The following is a 16,612-nucleotide window of genomic DNA, read 5'->3' as shown; positions in this document are numbered from 1 at the left end:
CTTACAATGCCAAAATTTACAGCGGAAGGAAAAAATAAAACCTAAATACAACCTATGGATCTTAACTCCTTCTACTTTAAAGAAAAAACTTCATTCGTATATTGAATTCAAGTACAAGTAGAATTCAAATAGGAATGCTAATCAAGAACAATAAATTGAGAATTAAAGCAGAAAATAAATAAGAAATAAAGTTGAGAAGGCTTATATAGAGTTTGCCCAGGTCACCCAATAGGACTCAATGTTCAAAAATGTGGATTCGGTGCTTTAGGCGTTTTGGGTGCTTGGAAGCTTAGGTGTTCGCCCAGAGATAGGGTGCCCTCACCAAATTTGAAACACCCCTCCCCCCCCCCCATCAAGAAAAAAAAGGGAATTCTTAGGGCATGGTTTTAAGCCTGAGGGAGTTTTTAGGGAAATTTTAGAGCCCCAAACCCCTAGTGAAATAGATGAAAACGTAGTAGCACAATCACATAACAGATTTACGGAGACAAGTTTCAAACAGATTGTAACTTGTAAGACATTAAAATGGTTGAAATCCCAAATGTCATTGTCAGAAACTAGAAGTCTAGACTAGAAACGATACACAAGCTAGAAGTCTATATCAAAAGCTTCTATAGCCTCCGCGCTCCTGCAACTTCTGATTATACTGAACAAAGATTAGGTCGTTCAGTCATTTTTGCTCTAGTCTGTTCCTCTTTTTCGTATGCACCTAATAAAAAAAAACTTACCTAAGTACTAACTAGTCTACCTAGTATATATGACTTTAACGTAATAATTAATATTACCCTTTCAAAGGTGCTGAAGTTGCGTTCCCATCTAGAAGAGCTGCAATTCAGATTTAGTATTTTCATGGTCATCTGCCTCAAATGAGGGGTGCTTCCACCATGTCCCATCCACCATGCACCTATTTCATGTAAATGTAAAATTATAAATGTAGTAATTTAGTAAATTAGGTATCTGGCCATCTGGGTAGTTGAAATTAAATACTCAAATTATAAAATCAAATTGAGGAAGTTCTAAACTTACCAGGTGGGATCTTGGACCTTTGCCTGATTGCCACCTCTTACCTAGAAATCTAGTAGTGAGCCTATACAATCTAACTCCATCATTGCCTTATCCTGCACTTTAGGATCGGGGTCGAGCTTCATATTGCACCGGTTGAAAGCTTCTATGAACTCAGGCCTACTATGTACCTCAACATCGGTGCAAAAGAGAGTAGGGTTAAGGTAGTATCCCACTAAGTGTAGGGGCCTCTCAAGCTGGTAGTTCCATTTGTCTTCAATAATCTTCAAAAACTCCTCATACCTCTTTTCATCCCCCAAAGGTCTGTTGATTTCGTCCTTTGCATCTCCATGGCTTTATAGATATGCCCCATAACATATTTCTTTCAGCATCAACCATCTTGAGAACCTTTACTAAAGGGTGAAAGACAGAGCATACTAGACTATGTTCCATAATCTTGAGTCCATGATAATGTCCATAACATCTTTTCCATCAGCTTTATTGGACCACTTGGACTTGGTCCAATCCTCAGATACAAACATGGACCTCAATTTTTCCTTCAGCTGAAATAAAGATTGAAAGGACAAGTACGAGGTGAGAAATCTGGTCACCCGAAGTCTGACTAAGTCTCTGTTCTCAGTAAACTTCCTCATCATGGCTAGGACTTGACCAACAGAAAAATCCCTAAGTTAAGTAAATTACCCTCGAATCCTCAATAAATGAATGCATTAAAAATACTCAAAATAAGTAACAATTAACAAATTACTAAAGAAATTAGTATAGTACTAAAATGTATACCTGAAAGTGACTATATAAATGAACTATGACTTTCCTTTTCGATGGTTGTCATGAACGTCTTCGTCTTACCAATGGCCTCAAGCATGAGGTCTATGCTATGCTGCACAAGGGGACCAAAAAATACACGGCTTCTTATCCATCAATAACTTGGTAGCCACCATATTAGCTGAATACATATTGATCACAACTTGGACCACTTTATCCTCTCCTATCTCTTCTATGCACCTGTCAACCAACTTAAAAATGAACTCTGCATCATGGGACTTATTTGAAGTATCAATAGAACTCTTGAACATTGTCCCTAATGGACAATTCATCGTGAAATTCATGATGCTTCCATGCCTCTTATCACTCCATCCATCGGTCCTTACTGTGCAACCATATACATTCCACGCGCAGTGTGGGTTTCAAATAGTTATGCGTTAGCTCCACTTCTTTCTTGAGTATTGGCCCTTTAAGCTCGTAAGCAATTGGAGCCTCAACCCTGGCCCAAACTGGCCCACTGCTTCCAACATAGTCTGGAAGCCACTCAAGTTAGTGGCATTAAAAGAAATGCCTGCTTGGAACATCCACCTCCCCACATATTGGAGGACCTTTTCTCTATCTTCCTTGTTAGAATGGGTCTCTAAGCTTGTTTGACCCCTCTCTTACGGTAGTAATTTAGGATCAAGGCAGGGGAAGAAAGCATCCATAGGCCCTCTTGTTCATGGCCTATTAGAAGAACCAACCTCATTATATAAGTCTTCTTCGGTCCTCGAACTTCCTTCTTAAAATGGGTCTCTAAGCTTGTTTGATCCCTATTCTTGTCAAGGGGATATGGACAAGTTCGATACTTCCAACCTGGATCAGTTGGCCTACTTGATGCACTAGAAGTCATTATCTTTAATGAATAACAATTGATCGAGTATCAATCTATGTGAATTAGAATCAATTACCTAATCAACGAACCTGTAAAATATATAAGATTAAAGAATTAAGTCGTTTACTATTACTTTACAAATTACAATAAGACTTAAATGAGTATATAAGATCTTAGTTTCACTTTTACATAAGGCTTAAATCATTAAGATATCACATAATCAATTATTCATCAAATAAAGTAAAAAAATAATAAAATATCAAAACATAACACATTGTATGGAAAAATGAATTAATTATTCATAAAAGACTACGATATATGCTCAATTTCATTGTCCAAATGAGAAAAATTCAATTAATCCAAAAAAAATCAATCTTTAACTATAAACATGTAAATAAATCATTAAAAAAAAAAAAGTAAAAGAAAAATCACATTATTCACAACATAATATATTGTTGCAAAACCGAATGAAAAGCCTCTTTCAAATATGCTAATACTTTAAAATAGAAAAATCAAATCAATGTCGGTGTAAACCTCGTCTATTGGGTCGCTAAAGTCCTCAAAATCAACTACTAGAAGCTCCAAATCCACCCACAAACTATTGCCTTTGTTTTGAGAAGAAATCGAAAAAATAAAAAAATTCTTGATCTTTCAATAAATCTCAAAGGAGTGGTTTTTGGGGATTTTTTCTCACCCTAAAAGCCATGATTTTTGTTTTGGGGTTTTATAATACCCCCCGAAAACCCTTTTCCTTGCCTTTTTGGGGGAAAAGTGATTTTTTTTATCCCTCAAGGAGACCCATTTTTCGCCTTTTTCAACCTGTCATGAGGCGGTGCCTAAGTGGGCACCCAATATATAGCTCTTAGGCGATGCCTTGCCTGCCTAGGCGGGTGCCCAGACACAAGCCGCATAATGACCCTGCCTAGCAAGCACCTAGAAGTTTTTAAAAAATTTCTGCTTAGGCGGTCGGGCAGGCGAAATTTCGAACATTGGTTGGACTTAACACAATTCATACCTGATTATCAGACTAATGGCACTGATCCTTGGCCCTGCTTGAGTCCTCCAAATCTAGGATGCACCCATGGAATACCCTCTTTGGAAACAGGGGTTGAGAGCATAAACAAACTGGGGTTTCTTTTAAATCCTAAAACCAATGAACACTATGAGAACACAACGTTAGGAGGGACCCTCGACATAAGTGAGGGCGGATGTCATAGTTACATTTACAAGTTTAGAATCTTTGAATTGAAAGAATCTTTGTGAAAGATAAAGATAAGAAAGGCTTTAGGACCAGATGGTTCTCGATAGAGGTTTGGAAGTGTATGGGGGAGATTAGCATATGTTGGCTTACCAAGCTGTTCCTCAAAGTGTTGATAACAAAGAAAATGCCAGGCAAATGGAGAACAAGTATTGTAGTACTTTCTTACAAGAACAAAGGAGAGATACATAATTGTGCGAATTATTGAGGGATTAAATTTTTGAGCCACACTTTGAAGCTGTGGGAGAGAGTGGTTGACCAACTACTAAGGCATAAAATGAGTCTATCAAAAAATCAGTTCGGTCTTATATAAGGGAGGTTAACTATCGAAGCCGTTTTCCTACTTATGAAGGGAAAATACCTCCATTTAATTTGGTGGATGTTGGGAAAGAAAGGAGTCACCAGAGGCTATGATGTACAAGGGAGTGCTAAATTTTGTGTGGAAACTAGTGGAGACATAAGTGAGTTCTCAGTGACGATGGACCTATATTTAAGGGTTAGCACTTTGCCCATATCTCTTTGTTTCCATTAGGGACGAGTTAACCAGGTACCTATATGGTGAGGTACCATGGTGTATGTTGTTTGCAGATGACATAGTTTTGATTGATGGGACTAGAGGTGGCGTCCATACAAAGAATGTTGGACGGGTGTTTTAGAATCTAAAGGTTTAAAATTAGTTGGGCGAAGATAAAATATAATGAAAAGAAAGTTTAGTAACAATAGGAATAGAAACATGGAAGCGGTTAAAATTAATGGTCAAGAAATATCTAAAAGAGATTGTTTATGATATCTAGGGTCGATAATTCAGGAGAATGGAGAGATTGAGGACGATGTCGCACAAAGAATTAGAGTTGGGTGGGCAAAGTGGAGATGTGCATCCGGAATTTGATGTGATCACCACACACCATTGAGACTGAAGGGGAAGTTTTATAGGATGGTTGTAAGACAACCATTCTTTATGCCACGGAATGTTTGGGGGGTCAAGAAACAACACATCCATAGGATGAGCTTAGCTACGATGATGATGTTGAGATGGATGAGTAGCAAGACAAGAAATAATGGAATTTGGAATGAATATATACGAGGGAACTTAGGTGTGACTTCAATAGGCAATAAGATTTGGGAACTTAGGTGGGTTAGTTGTGTGCAGCGTAGATTGAATACAACTCCGATCAGGAGATGCAATTTGGTTCAAGTGGAAGGTTTTAAAAGGGCATCTGGACGTCCCAAAAGGACATTGATAGAAGTAGGGAGAAAGATTTAGTAACGTTTGGTCTTACTGAAAGTATTGCCTTTAATAAAAAGGAAAGGAGGAACATGATTCATGAAGCTGACCCCAAATCATTAGAATAAGGCTTGGATGATGATGATGATAAAAATTGAAACCACCACTGAAAATTGGGCTGGTCTTGTCTCTTTGGTTAGCCTGGGTGGCATGCCATCTCTTATGGCCTTGCCTTACTAGGTGGGGTGTCACCTATCTCAAGGGAGAAAAGGCTAGAGAGAGATAGAGAGAGTGTCGTCTGGAGGGGGAAAGATAAGGAGAGGAGAGAGATGTTTGAAGAACACACAGTTCTCCTGACCTACAAACATCATCCCTGGACATCTCACTGACCTCAACAATGGATGACCCACTTTTCGGTAGGGCTACATGCCCAAGAGTAAGGGTTTCAGACATGACTAGAGCCGTAAACCGCCCAACCCTTAGTCAGTCAACATATATACTCCCACTGAAGTGCATAGTCCACTATAAAGTATCATATTTACAAGATCTTTAGGCTTTTAAAGGCCAGAAAGCGCAACATCTCCTACTTGGCCTACAATCACTCTCTCTCAATCGAATTAAGTTCATTAATTATGGTCTCTACCCATTGCTTCTTTTCTGGACAGGTTATAGCTTCTTGATAGGAACAAGGTTCATACAAGGATTCTTATTCAATTGCTCATAATGTTTTCTTAGTAATGTGAAGAATTCTGATCTTCTCCTAATGCGGTTACTTCTCCTAGGACGGGGTGGTTTGGGATTCTTGGCCACCCCCGTGTCACTCATTATTCCATAAAAGTCTACTTGCTTAAGGGTGGCACATCTCTTAAGGAACTCATTCTCATGGAAATGGGTATTCCTACTCTCTGGGACAACTTCTTTTCCTGGGTTGTAGAACTGCTATCCCTTACTAAGATGTGGGTATCCTCTGAAGATGGACTTAACGGTTTGGGGTTCTAACTTTGTCCTATTTTGGTGAGGTATCAGGACATGGGCTGAGCATCCCACACATTTAGGTGGACAAGGGATGGATCATGACCAGTGAAAATATCATGAGGAGTTTGTGGTCCTGCTTTTGTGGGGGTCTTGTTAAAAAAATATAATTCGCTGTTAGAACTACCTCTCCCCTGAAATCTAGAGAAAGTTTAATATGTTGTATCATACTCCTTACCATTTCCACCAGGATCCTAGTCCATCTCTTAGCTATCCCATTTTGTTGAGTAGCAAATGACATAGTATATAGATGTAGAATACCGTGCTCAGTACAAAGCTCCTTAAATAGGTGTGAGGAATATTCACCACCCCTATCAGTTATTAGGACCTTAATTTTCTGGCTTGTTTGGTTTTCTACCTTGGCTTTTTACTCTATGAAACAATTTAGGGCTTCTGCTTTTTCACTTATTAGGCTCACATGGGAAAGCAAGAGTGGTCATTCATAAAAGTGATAAAGTATCTCTTGCAGCCCTTAGTGGCCACATTCATAGGTCCACAAATATCAATAAGAATAGCATCTAAAATGCCAGTAGCTCTTTGAGCTTTTGTAAAGGATTTCTTGAATAATTTTCCTTGAATGCATGATTCACACACTTTGGATAAATCTCCTTTAAGGTCATTTAGAAGTCGTTTCTTTAATATCTCCATTCGCTTATAATTTATGTGCCCCAATGTCATGTGCCATATAAATGTATTATCAACATTATCATAAGATGAGATGTAACAAATAGATGTGCCATTTATAAGATCATTCATAACTAATTCTTTGTCTAGATTGTCTTCCGCATTATTACTGGTGAAAATGGTGGAATATCCAGCCGTAACCAACCTTGAGACTGAAAGCGAAGCTTCTCATATCTGGAGCATAAAGAGTTTGCTTTAGAACCATGCTCTTTCCTTTTTCCAACTGAAGGACATATCACCGATATTGAGTATTTTTGTCTTAGGATTTCCACCCATAAAGGTATGCTGGTTCCCTAGGGTAGCAGGCTTAAAATTTTTGAAACTGTCCCTGGTATTGGACATGTGGGTGGTGGACCCCGAGTCAAAATACCAAGATCCTTCTTTGGATCAGCTAGCATGTTCTCAACGGCCACACAAGCATGCTCCCTATCACCCCCTGGATTCACATTCTTTGGTGCCTCATAATATTTAGCTAAGTGCCCATACTTATCTTAAGTATAATGCATGGTATTCTTTAAGTCCTTTTGTTTAGGTCCAGTTTCCTCTTTTTGATTTTCATCTTATTATTCTTATTCTTATCATTGCCCTTCTTCTTCTTAAATGAGCTAGAGTTGGGTTTGAGACTTAATAGATTCATGGAATCTCTGGTACCTGAACCATCACGTGCCACTCTTCTGTTTTCTTCTACTTTGAGCTTGGTGATGATCTCATCTAGCTTCGGCGTGCTCTCCTGCAAAGTAAGGGCTGATGTAAAAGCTTTCCATGAAGTTGCCAAAGTGTTGAGCAAGTGGCGTACTTGCATATTCTCATCCGGCTTTATTTGCACTGCCTCGAGTTCTAGAAGTAGTGCTCTAAATTGTTGGATGTGCTTGGTCAATTTTCTGCCTTTCATTTTCTGATTGTAGTGTTGCTTCATTGCAAGTATCTGTTGCTTCATTGCAAGTGTCTTTCTTGTGAGGGAAAAAGTGGTCCTTCTCGAGCTTCTCATGAATCTCCTTTGCAATCTGTAGAGTCTCTCTCATACTCGACAGTGTGAGAGTCCCTATCCATCAAAAGGAAATGCTTAGTTAGAGTATTCTTGCTTTCCCACTGAGCATAAACATCTCTTATTATTTTCCATTCATAATCATTGTCTCTTGGGACAAGTAGGGGGTTCTCTGTGAGCATTTGACTAGGTCTTTGTCCAAAAAGACAGCCTATTTTTCTCAAGTCCTTCTTCAAAGAGGACATATTCTATCTTTCTCTTCCAACTTACATAGTTTTTCTCATCTACCTCTCAGTCTTCAAATTCAACCATAAAAGCTTTGGCTGCGATGTTATTAACTCAAGAAATAAAAAAAAAAAACCGTAAAGTATGACAGTAAGAAGATTGGCTCTGATGCCAATGAAAGCAGTGGCTATCTATAATTCTAAAGTATAAATTTTAAAATTTTCTTCTTTTTCTTTAGTAATTGCTGGAATTTCTACTTGCAATTGCCACAAATACCATATAAATAAACTTGCTACAATCTTGGATCTTTTAAATTTTATTGCCCAAATACTTAATTTAAATAAAAAATTCTTTCTAACAATTTAGGAAACGAAAATATGAACCAAGAGCAACAACTAAGATAAAGTAAAAATGGGAAAATTTACTAAACTTGTTGCCTAGGGTTTCCCCTTTAGGATGTGGGACCCCCCACACCCGAGCATGTGACCAAGGACGCACTTGATTCTAGATCCTGTTGAATCCTCCGATCTAGAATCGGGAAGCACTCTGGAACACCCTTATCTGAAATCTAGGGGGCTGAGAGCATGGGTCATAATTAGGGTTTCTAAAAACCCTTTTAAACCTGGAGGCATGCCACAAGTGGCATGTCCTAGCCTAAAACTAGGGTTGGGCGTGCCTTCTTTTCTCTCTTTAGAGATGCATGCTAACCCAAATCCTTATGGGGGTTGGCATGCCACATTTTAAAGTGAGGAGAGGCTGTAGATAGATAGAGAGAGAGAGAGAGAGAGAGAGAGAGAGAGAGAGAGAGAGAGAGAGAGAGAGAGAGAGAGAGGCACATAGACAAGAGAGAGAAGGAGAGAGAGATCTCATGTGTAGAGAACTGGGGCGAGGGGTGTTATAGGCCGTAGGGGCCCTAGGGTGTTCCAAATCATATTAGAATTCAGCATTACCCAAAACATTTAGGTAATTTGTGAGGTGAGATAGAGAAAACATCTGAGCTATCCATCTTTAAAATCAATCATCATGATTTAGGGAAGATATTTAGGAACCTTATCCCTTGGGATTTGACCTAAACTATTTGGACTTTTGACCAGTTAAAACTAATCTCTTAGGGTTATCGAGATTTCCTTTTCTCTCACAAAGGGAAAATTGGGAATTCAAAATAAAAAAATTTGTTTAAAATATCTAGACAACAAAACAAAAAAATCAATGAAATAATTTTCTCAAAATTATCTATGGATAATCTTTCAACCTTCATATATTTTTTGTAAAACAAATAACACCACACATGTTTCCCAATTTGATGGGAAACCTTGTGCATTCCACTATGGTGTGTGGCCCATGTGGGCTCCATGTCCCACACTGTGTGGGCCCCACACGTGTGGGGGCGGGGTCTTTAGTCATCCCCACTTGGGTCCCGCCTAATTAAAAAAAATATTTTGAAAACAACCCCTTGTACAAAATTAAAAGAATACCCTTTTGGGGTTTTTTATGCCATCTAAAAATCATTTTAAAATTATGGAAGTATCCAAACATCCCAGAAACAAAATTAGTTGAAAACAATACTTCTGGTGTTCTAAAAATATAATATCACAGAAAAACACCTTTACAAGTGGATTGGTGCCATATAGGTCAGAATTAAGTGATTGACAGTGCACTCCACTCCCATGCCAGGATCCATGTTCCTCGACTACCTTCTCAATCTAACCCAATGGGACCCGTGTCCTACAGTCATGTACACGGGCTTATGATTGGCCCTTCTATGCTTGGTAATAAGTAGTAGAACCATAGTCTTAGTATGTGGATTATAGGTTTCCCCTTTAAGAGCATGTCTGATGCATACGTCACCATAGAGTAAGGGGCTCTCTATGCACATGGACACTATCCCTCTATAGGGTTGCTACCCAAAAAAATGTGGTTGTCATATGTGCATTCCGTGGGAGTTTTGTTGTGGATTTGTTCCTCGCTCGCACAAGCCTACGTCCGCACACTACAAACAACGACCCTGGGCATCTTTTCAGCCTCAAGATGGGATGACCTCTATAAACCCTCAATAGTAGTGCCTCTGCCCAAGGGAAGGGGCTTTAAACATAACCCTGGCCATAGATCGCCAAACTCTTCACAATCACACATCGTACACCCATTGAACTGCACAATCTACTATAATTTATTATTTTTACATTCTCCTCTCATGGCCTTTAAATGCCACAAACCCCAACTTTCTAGGTAATCTATGAGTTGAGAGTAGTAAATTTGAGCCATCAGTTCTTTAGATCAGCCATCATGATCTAAGCGGAATCCTAGAATCGTTATTCTTTAGATCCTTGACTCACATCCACTTCTTCTTGGACTAGAATTATATCTTCCATTGTCTCACATAGTTAGGACTTTTCTCATAGAAATGCTTCTAATTTCATTAAAAATTCAAAGTCAGGTCTAATTCTTATTGATTATCTTGTAACCAACTAAATCCTTTATTAAATAGTTTTTTAAGAATATAACCCTTAACAAAACAAAATGAGACATGGGGTGTCCCTCTTCAATGGGTTGGACATGTGGGCCTAGGAGGGCCCACATCTACCCCCATGCGGGTCCCTCAATGTGTGAGGCTGGGTCCTTGGCTCCCCATGTGGGTCCCACAAAGCCCCTCACAAGTTTCAAAATAGCAGGAGTACCCTTTTAGGGGATTATGGGTTCCCCCCTTAGAGAAGGTCAAATCATTAGTGTGTGGATTACAATTTCACGTCCCCCTTAAGAGCAAGTCATATCGATAAGGATGCCACACGTACTTATAACGGTAGTGCAAGGGGGACACTCTTATATACATGTACACGGTTTCCTCTCTATAGGGCTGCTTCCCAAAATGCAACTATCCTTTGTACATATTATGTGGTGGTTGTTGAGGATTTGGCCCTTACTCTTATAGGCCCACAGCCGCAAACATGAATCCCTACATCTTGTTGGTTCTTGTCATCATTCCTGAGCATCTCTCTGACCTTAACAAAGGATGACCCACTAAAACCCTCAATGGTAGTGCCTTTGCCCAAAGGTCTAGGTTTTGGACATGGACCTTGGGCCATAGACTACCCAACCTCAAGATCAATCAACCAACACTCTTGCTGGAATGTGAACATCCACTATCTCAAGATCAGTCAACTAACACTCTTAGGGATCTTCAATGGATCTCAGCCCTCTATTACGAATTTCGATCCCCACCTTAAAGACCATGATAATGACCAAAATTATGATTTCCAAGGTAGCTAGCAATGAAACTATACTTTTAATACAATCACATTCCATGCTGGCTATGAACAAAGAGATCCCTATTTTAAAGAGTATGTATAGTCAATGACTACTCTTCCAGCTTAGGAGCAAGATCCCCAAAAAGTTGGAATCAAGATCCCAAAAGGTCAGGATCAATATCCTCAAAAGGTTGGGATCAAGATCCTTAATATTTAGTGATCTTCATCCCTAGCAAATCCATTATGTGGAAATCGCTCCTAATCATAGGGATCTTTTAGCCTTTCACGACCCTACCTCTCCTGATCCCAACAAGTATGACCTAATATATGTAATGAGGAGTTAGATGAATAACTAGGGTCATGAGGTTATTTGAGTAGAGAGGTGAATGACTGGAAATAATTGTCGTAGAGGACCTGTTCAAAGAGAGAAACTTGGAAATATACAATTTATAAGATTTGGAATCATAACAACGATGACCCTTTTGAGTAGAGCCTTAAACCCATGAAAACACATATAACAAAATTAGTACGGAGTTTATTCTTTTGAAAACTACTCATTATGGCAAAGCAAGTACATTAAAAAACATGCGGCATAGAATAGCCTGTTTCCGAAATACGTAGACTTCCAACAGCAAAGACATCGACAAGAGCTCCAATTGGATATCTGTTGATAAGATGAACAACAAATATAACAATTGCTGCCTGCAAGTCTCCAGGAATTCTGAATGATAGAAGTAATGCACGGATTACTGTTAATTCCAACATTCTGCAACGCCATTTTCTTATGGGCTCCGTGAACGCGTGTTGGTGGGTGATACCATTATAGCTTAAAATAAACTTAAAAGTTTTTGAAGTTATCTACTGCCAGTGTCAGTTCTTAGAATTTTAATGTTCTGACGTCACCAAAGCTATGGTCGATTTCATCCTAAACTAGAGAATACTTATAGCAATCAATGTGACATTCATTGTTCTTCTTCCTAAAAGGGAGAGAGCAGTGGCCCGAAGCATTTTATACCGACAATCCTTTGGAATGATTCACATAAGGATTGAATTAGTTTGTGGAAAGTAATAAACAGTCCAAATTTATTTATCAGAAAGTATGCCGAGCACATCATAGAGGTTTCATGCATAAAGTATACTGGTATAAAGAAAATCGTTGTTACTGCTTGTTCTGTGAAACTGTCACTTGTGAAATATTTTAGTTATTTCATCATGGCTTAACATCTCAAGTTTGTGGCAGAAATTGTTATGAGCATGACAAACATCATTGGAGTAAAAATAGCATATGTTCAAGAGCATCATTTATATGTCTGATATAAACTGCAATATGGTTTCTTGGTACCAGATATCACCTCTGATTCGTCCAACAAAGATTATTATGGACATGACAATTGGCAACTATGAATGGCATGAGTTTTTTCCAAATGGTATGAATTCATTATCTATGACTTGTTCTTGTAGTTCTCCTTGTGATTAAGATATATTAATTTTATATTTAATATGGTGCAGTCAAGTATAATATTGGTGTTGTTATATCAATATGGGCTCCAATTGTACTGGTAAGAAAATCCAAGTATTATGTTATATGGCCCATACATGTAATCCTCCTAATGATATATTTCATTTGTTTACCTATATCACTTTGTGCACACAGGTATACTTCATGGATGTACAGATCTGGTATGCAATTTTCTCGACTCTAGTTGGAGGCGTTGTCGGAGCCTTTAGCCGCTTGGGAGAGGTCAGTACTGGTTTTTTCTTGAAACCTGAGTAATAAGTGACTAAATTACTATCAAAATTTGCTATGTCTTTTCTTGCCCATTGATGGTCACTGAGGGCCGAATTTTCTCTCCCTCCTCTCTCTCTCCATTTTTAATTCTAAGTATTACTTTTGGATTAGAGACATTTTGCAGAAGAAATTTGCTGAAGAACTTCATTTTTTATGAATAATAGTCATTTACTATTTTTATTATTGCTACTATTACTCCTACTAGTACTAATACTACAACAACAACAACTATTGTTGTTGTTATTATTATTATTATTGTTATTATTATTATTATTATTGTTATTATTATTATTATTATTATTATTTTTTTTCTGATACTGTTAAAATTATTATTATTTTGTTGTTGTTGTTGTTTGGTAATTTTATCATTTGGTATTATTATTACTACTATTATTTGTCGTTATTATAATTTGGTAATGTAGTAATATTACAAGAATCCAGACCTCCATTTGTATAATCAGTCCAACTTTGTTTTTCTTGCTCTCCTCCAGATACGGACCCTTGGGATGCTAAGGTCGCGATTTGAATCTGTGCCATTATATTTTAGTAATTGTCTTGTACCATATTCCAGAGTGGACAGGAGACATCATGACCTGGTAATGTTGCTTTTGTTGATTAGAAGGTTGTGTATTTGTGTGGATTGCATGTGTATGCTTTCTATCAACTAATGAGTTCCTGCGGTTTGAGTCTTGCTAGTGAAAATTGTGGCCCAAATTTCCAATTCTGATGTTAAATATTTCCTGCAGGATGAAACTGGGGATCGTAAAAATGTCGCAAAATTTTCTCAAGTGTGGAATGCATTTATCATTTGTTTGCGCAAAGAGGATCTTATTAACAACAGGTTCAGTTGTTAGCCACGATGTTGATATTTCATACATGTTGTTATTGTGGGATTTCATTTTTGTATTAATTTGTGACTACTCCTTCCCAGGGAGATGGATCTGTTGCTTGTACCATATTCCTCAGGCGATATACCTGTTGTCCAGTGGCCTCCTTTCTTGCTAGCTAGTAAGGTGATGCTTTCTACAACACCATGAGCATATTATCCTTTTCATGGCTTTACATTCAGTTACTTCATTAAATTGTTCTTAAATATGGGTCTCTATTGATTTCATATCAGATACCCATAGCACTGGATATGGCCAAGGATTTTAGTGGGAAGGAAGACACAGAGCTATTTAAAAAGTTCGATTCTGATCCTTACATGCATTCTGCTGTGATAGAATGCTACGAGACATTGAAGGATATACTGTATCGTCTTGTAGTTGAAGATGAAGATGGAAGGTAAGGAAGAATACATTTCGACTATATTAGTTAAACCTATCTCTTGTTTTCTCGCAAAGCCTTATGGAAGCATGTCTTGCTGCTGCAACGATGTCGTGTTTTAGGGATTGCATAGATTTTACACTTATGATGATGCTAATCACATGGAGCTCCTACTTTTGCTGACTACTTCCCAGGGTTATAAGGCGGATATCTGAGGCAGTTGATACTAGTATTGTGAATAGTACTTTTTTGATTGATTTTCAGATGAGTGGACTGCCTGAACTTAGCAATAAGTTGGAGAAGCTTCTAGTCAATCTGGTACTTTATCTCATGTTCTCTTAATTCGCTAGTAGATAGCGTAGGACCAATGAGGAAGAGTGCACATATATTTACGGTCAATTTCACGATGCATGGGCTGATTGTTCTGGCAGAAAAGTGAACGATGGCACAAAGGAGAATCTGAAGATTTTGAAAAATTCAAGGCGCAAACCATTAATCTCATTCAAGACATTATGGAGATAATTACACGTGACATAATGACCAAGGAGCATGCGTAGGGGCACTTTACTTCATTGCGACTCTTACATTTGATTTGGAAGTTTAATCTCCTTTTTTAATGACTTCTTCATGGTTGACTTTCTAGGGTTATGGAAGGAGTTGAAACAAGCACAAAACAGAAGTTCACTATGATCAACTTTCACCTTACACAAGACAGAGTTTGGATGGAGAAGGTTCTTGTCTTCCAGTGGTTTTTACTCAGTGATTTCAACTTGGACTTGGGTTGGGACTCGCCTGGGTCCTGGGGTTAGCAGCTCAACTCGGTTGAGTCTCTGTGAAAATTACCCAGAAGTGTTTATGATCCTGTGAGACTTGGGCGAGTCTCAGGGTTTTGGAACTAGAGTCACCACCCTGCCAGGTCTGAGTGACTTGGGCAAGTCTGAGCCTGAGTCATGCTTTAAATTACTGGTTTAACTTGATTTATTTCTTCATGTTGTGATGGCTTATTTTTTATTTTTGTATCAGGTTTTTAGGCTCCATTTGCTTCTGACGGTCAAGGAATCTGCAATAAATGTTCCTATGAATTTGGATGCTCGCCGTCGCATTACATTTTTTGCTAATTCTTTATTTATGAAGATGCCAAAAGCACCTCAAGTTCGTAATATGTTGTCTTTCAGGTTAGCTTTCCAACTTGCCCTCTTGGCTATCATGCATACTTTGGCATCTTAGAAGTTAGAATATGAACTTCATTCTCTTGAACACATTGCAGTGTCATTGTTTTGATATCCGTTTTATAGTGTTAAAGACTTGTACTCCTTAGAATGTTGGAATTGAGGTTTCCTAGCCTACTACTAGATTAAAGCAGTACTCTTGTTCTATTTCTGTTGTGCTCAGATTTTGACTATGTTTTCCCCAATACATGACCATCTCTTATGTTATCATCCTGCTCTTTACAAGTTCGTGACCTGTATGTGTGAACACAGTGGCTAGGGCAGAGTAATCTTTTGATTAGTGGTAAGCCTGATTCTCGTGTAAGGAGTAAGGAGAGCCTATCTTTCTAAAAGATGATACATGGAGTGGTCAAAAGTGATCTCAGCCACTGAATAGCTGTCTGTTCTGACATCATCCCTCTTATGTTTTTCTTCATATGATTTACTTGTATGCAATTGCTCTTGTAGTGGGGATGAACAACTTGCTCCTCTGTTTTCTCAAAACTAAAATCACAATATAAGGTGTGTGAGGGGAGCATTTTAAGGAAAATCACACCTTACTCCGCCTTTAAGGAAAGTCTGGGGTTTGAGGGCGGCATTTTATTTTACATCGTAAGGAAGAAAAGGGAAACAAATCAACTCTCTTTGGTATATGTGTCTCTTACATTGTGCAAATTGTGATTTGATTGAGGGTAAGACCCTTGATATAGCGAAATGGTGGAACAAAATTCGTGTAGACGATCCCTAGAAAATCTTATCATTGCTTGGAGCCAATCAGCTCCCATGTACTGCCTGCTCCAATATTTAATTATTTGAGGTGCTATAGCTACTGCAGTTTCCTGTCATGCATACTGTGTTCTTGCACCACAATACTGCCCAATGAATGTTTTCTATTTGTTGTGTTCAATGTATTTTGTCTCTGCTTTGTATTACTTGTGCTTGAATACTCACATACTTGTGCATGAATGAAACTCACCTACGATTGTGTTTTAAATGGAATATACTGATTTTTTTATATATGAAGTTTCATCACATCTTTGGG

General features: G+C 38.3%; 1 protein-coding gene across 9 annotated transcripts in view; it reads left to right on the top strand.

Annotated features, from left to right (window-relative positions):
• LOC18422500 (callose synthase 7) overlaps positions 1–16,612 on the top strand; it is a 93,056-nt gene that overhangs the window by 56,427 nt on the left and 20,017 nt on the right. For 7 of the 9 annotated variants that reach the window (XR_016052452.1, XR_016052451.1, XM_088862492.1 and 4 more), the window contains 11 exons: positions 12,653–12,734; positions 12,817–12,866; positions 12,962–13,048; positions 13,588–13,692; positions 13,843–13,937; positions 14,028–14,109; positions 14,217–14,380; positions 14,557–14,680; positions 14,794–14,915; positions 15,006–15,093; positions 15,386–15,537. Coding sequence is in view for 7 of the 9 variants with exons in the window: in XM_088862492.1 (XP_088718618.1) it covers positions 12,653–12,734; positions 12,817–12,866; positions 12,962–13,048; positions 13,588–13,692; positions 13,843–13,937; positions 14,028–14,109; positions 14,217–14,380; positions 14,557–14,680; positions 14,794–14,915; positions 15,006–15,093; positions 15,386–15,537 (1,151 nt within the window). In the remaining 2 variants the exon portion in view is untranslated. Of the gene's footprint in view, positions 1–12,652; positions 12,735–12,816; positions 12,867–12,961; positions 13,049–13,587; positions 13,693–13,842; positions 13,938–14,027; positions 14,110–14,216; positions 14,381–14,556; positions 14,681–14,793; positions 14,916–15,005; positions 15,094–15,385; positions 15,538–16,612 lie in introns of those variants that run through there. The other 2 variants (XM_088862495.1, XM_088862494.1) reach the window with 2 other exon arrangements.

The sequence above is a fragment of the Amborella trichopoda genome, chromosome 3 (assembly GCF_054954075.1).
Source record: "Amborella trichopoda isolate Santa Cruz 75 chromosome 3, AtrichopodaSantaCruz75HAP2 v2.0, whole genome shotgun sequence".
NCBI lineage: Eukaryota > Viridiplantae > Streptophyta > Magnoliopsida > Amborellales > Amborellaceae > Amborella > Amborella trichopoda.
Note: the sequence above shows the minus strand (reverse complement) of the source record. Positions and strands in the feature narration are given on the sequence as shown.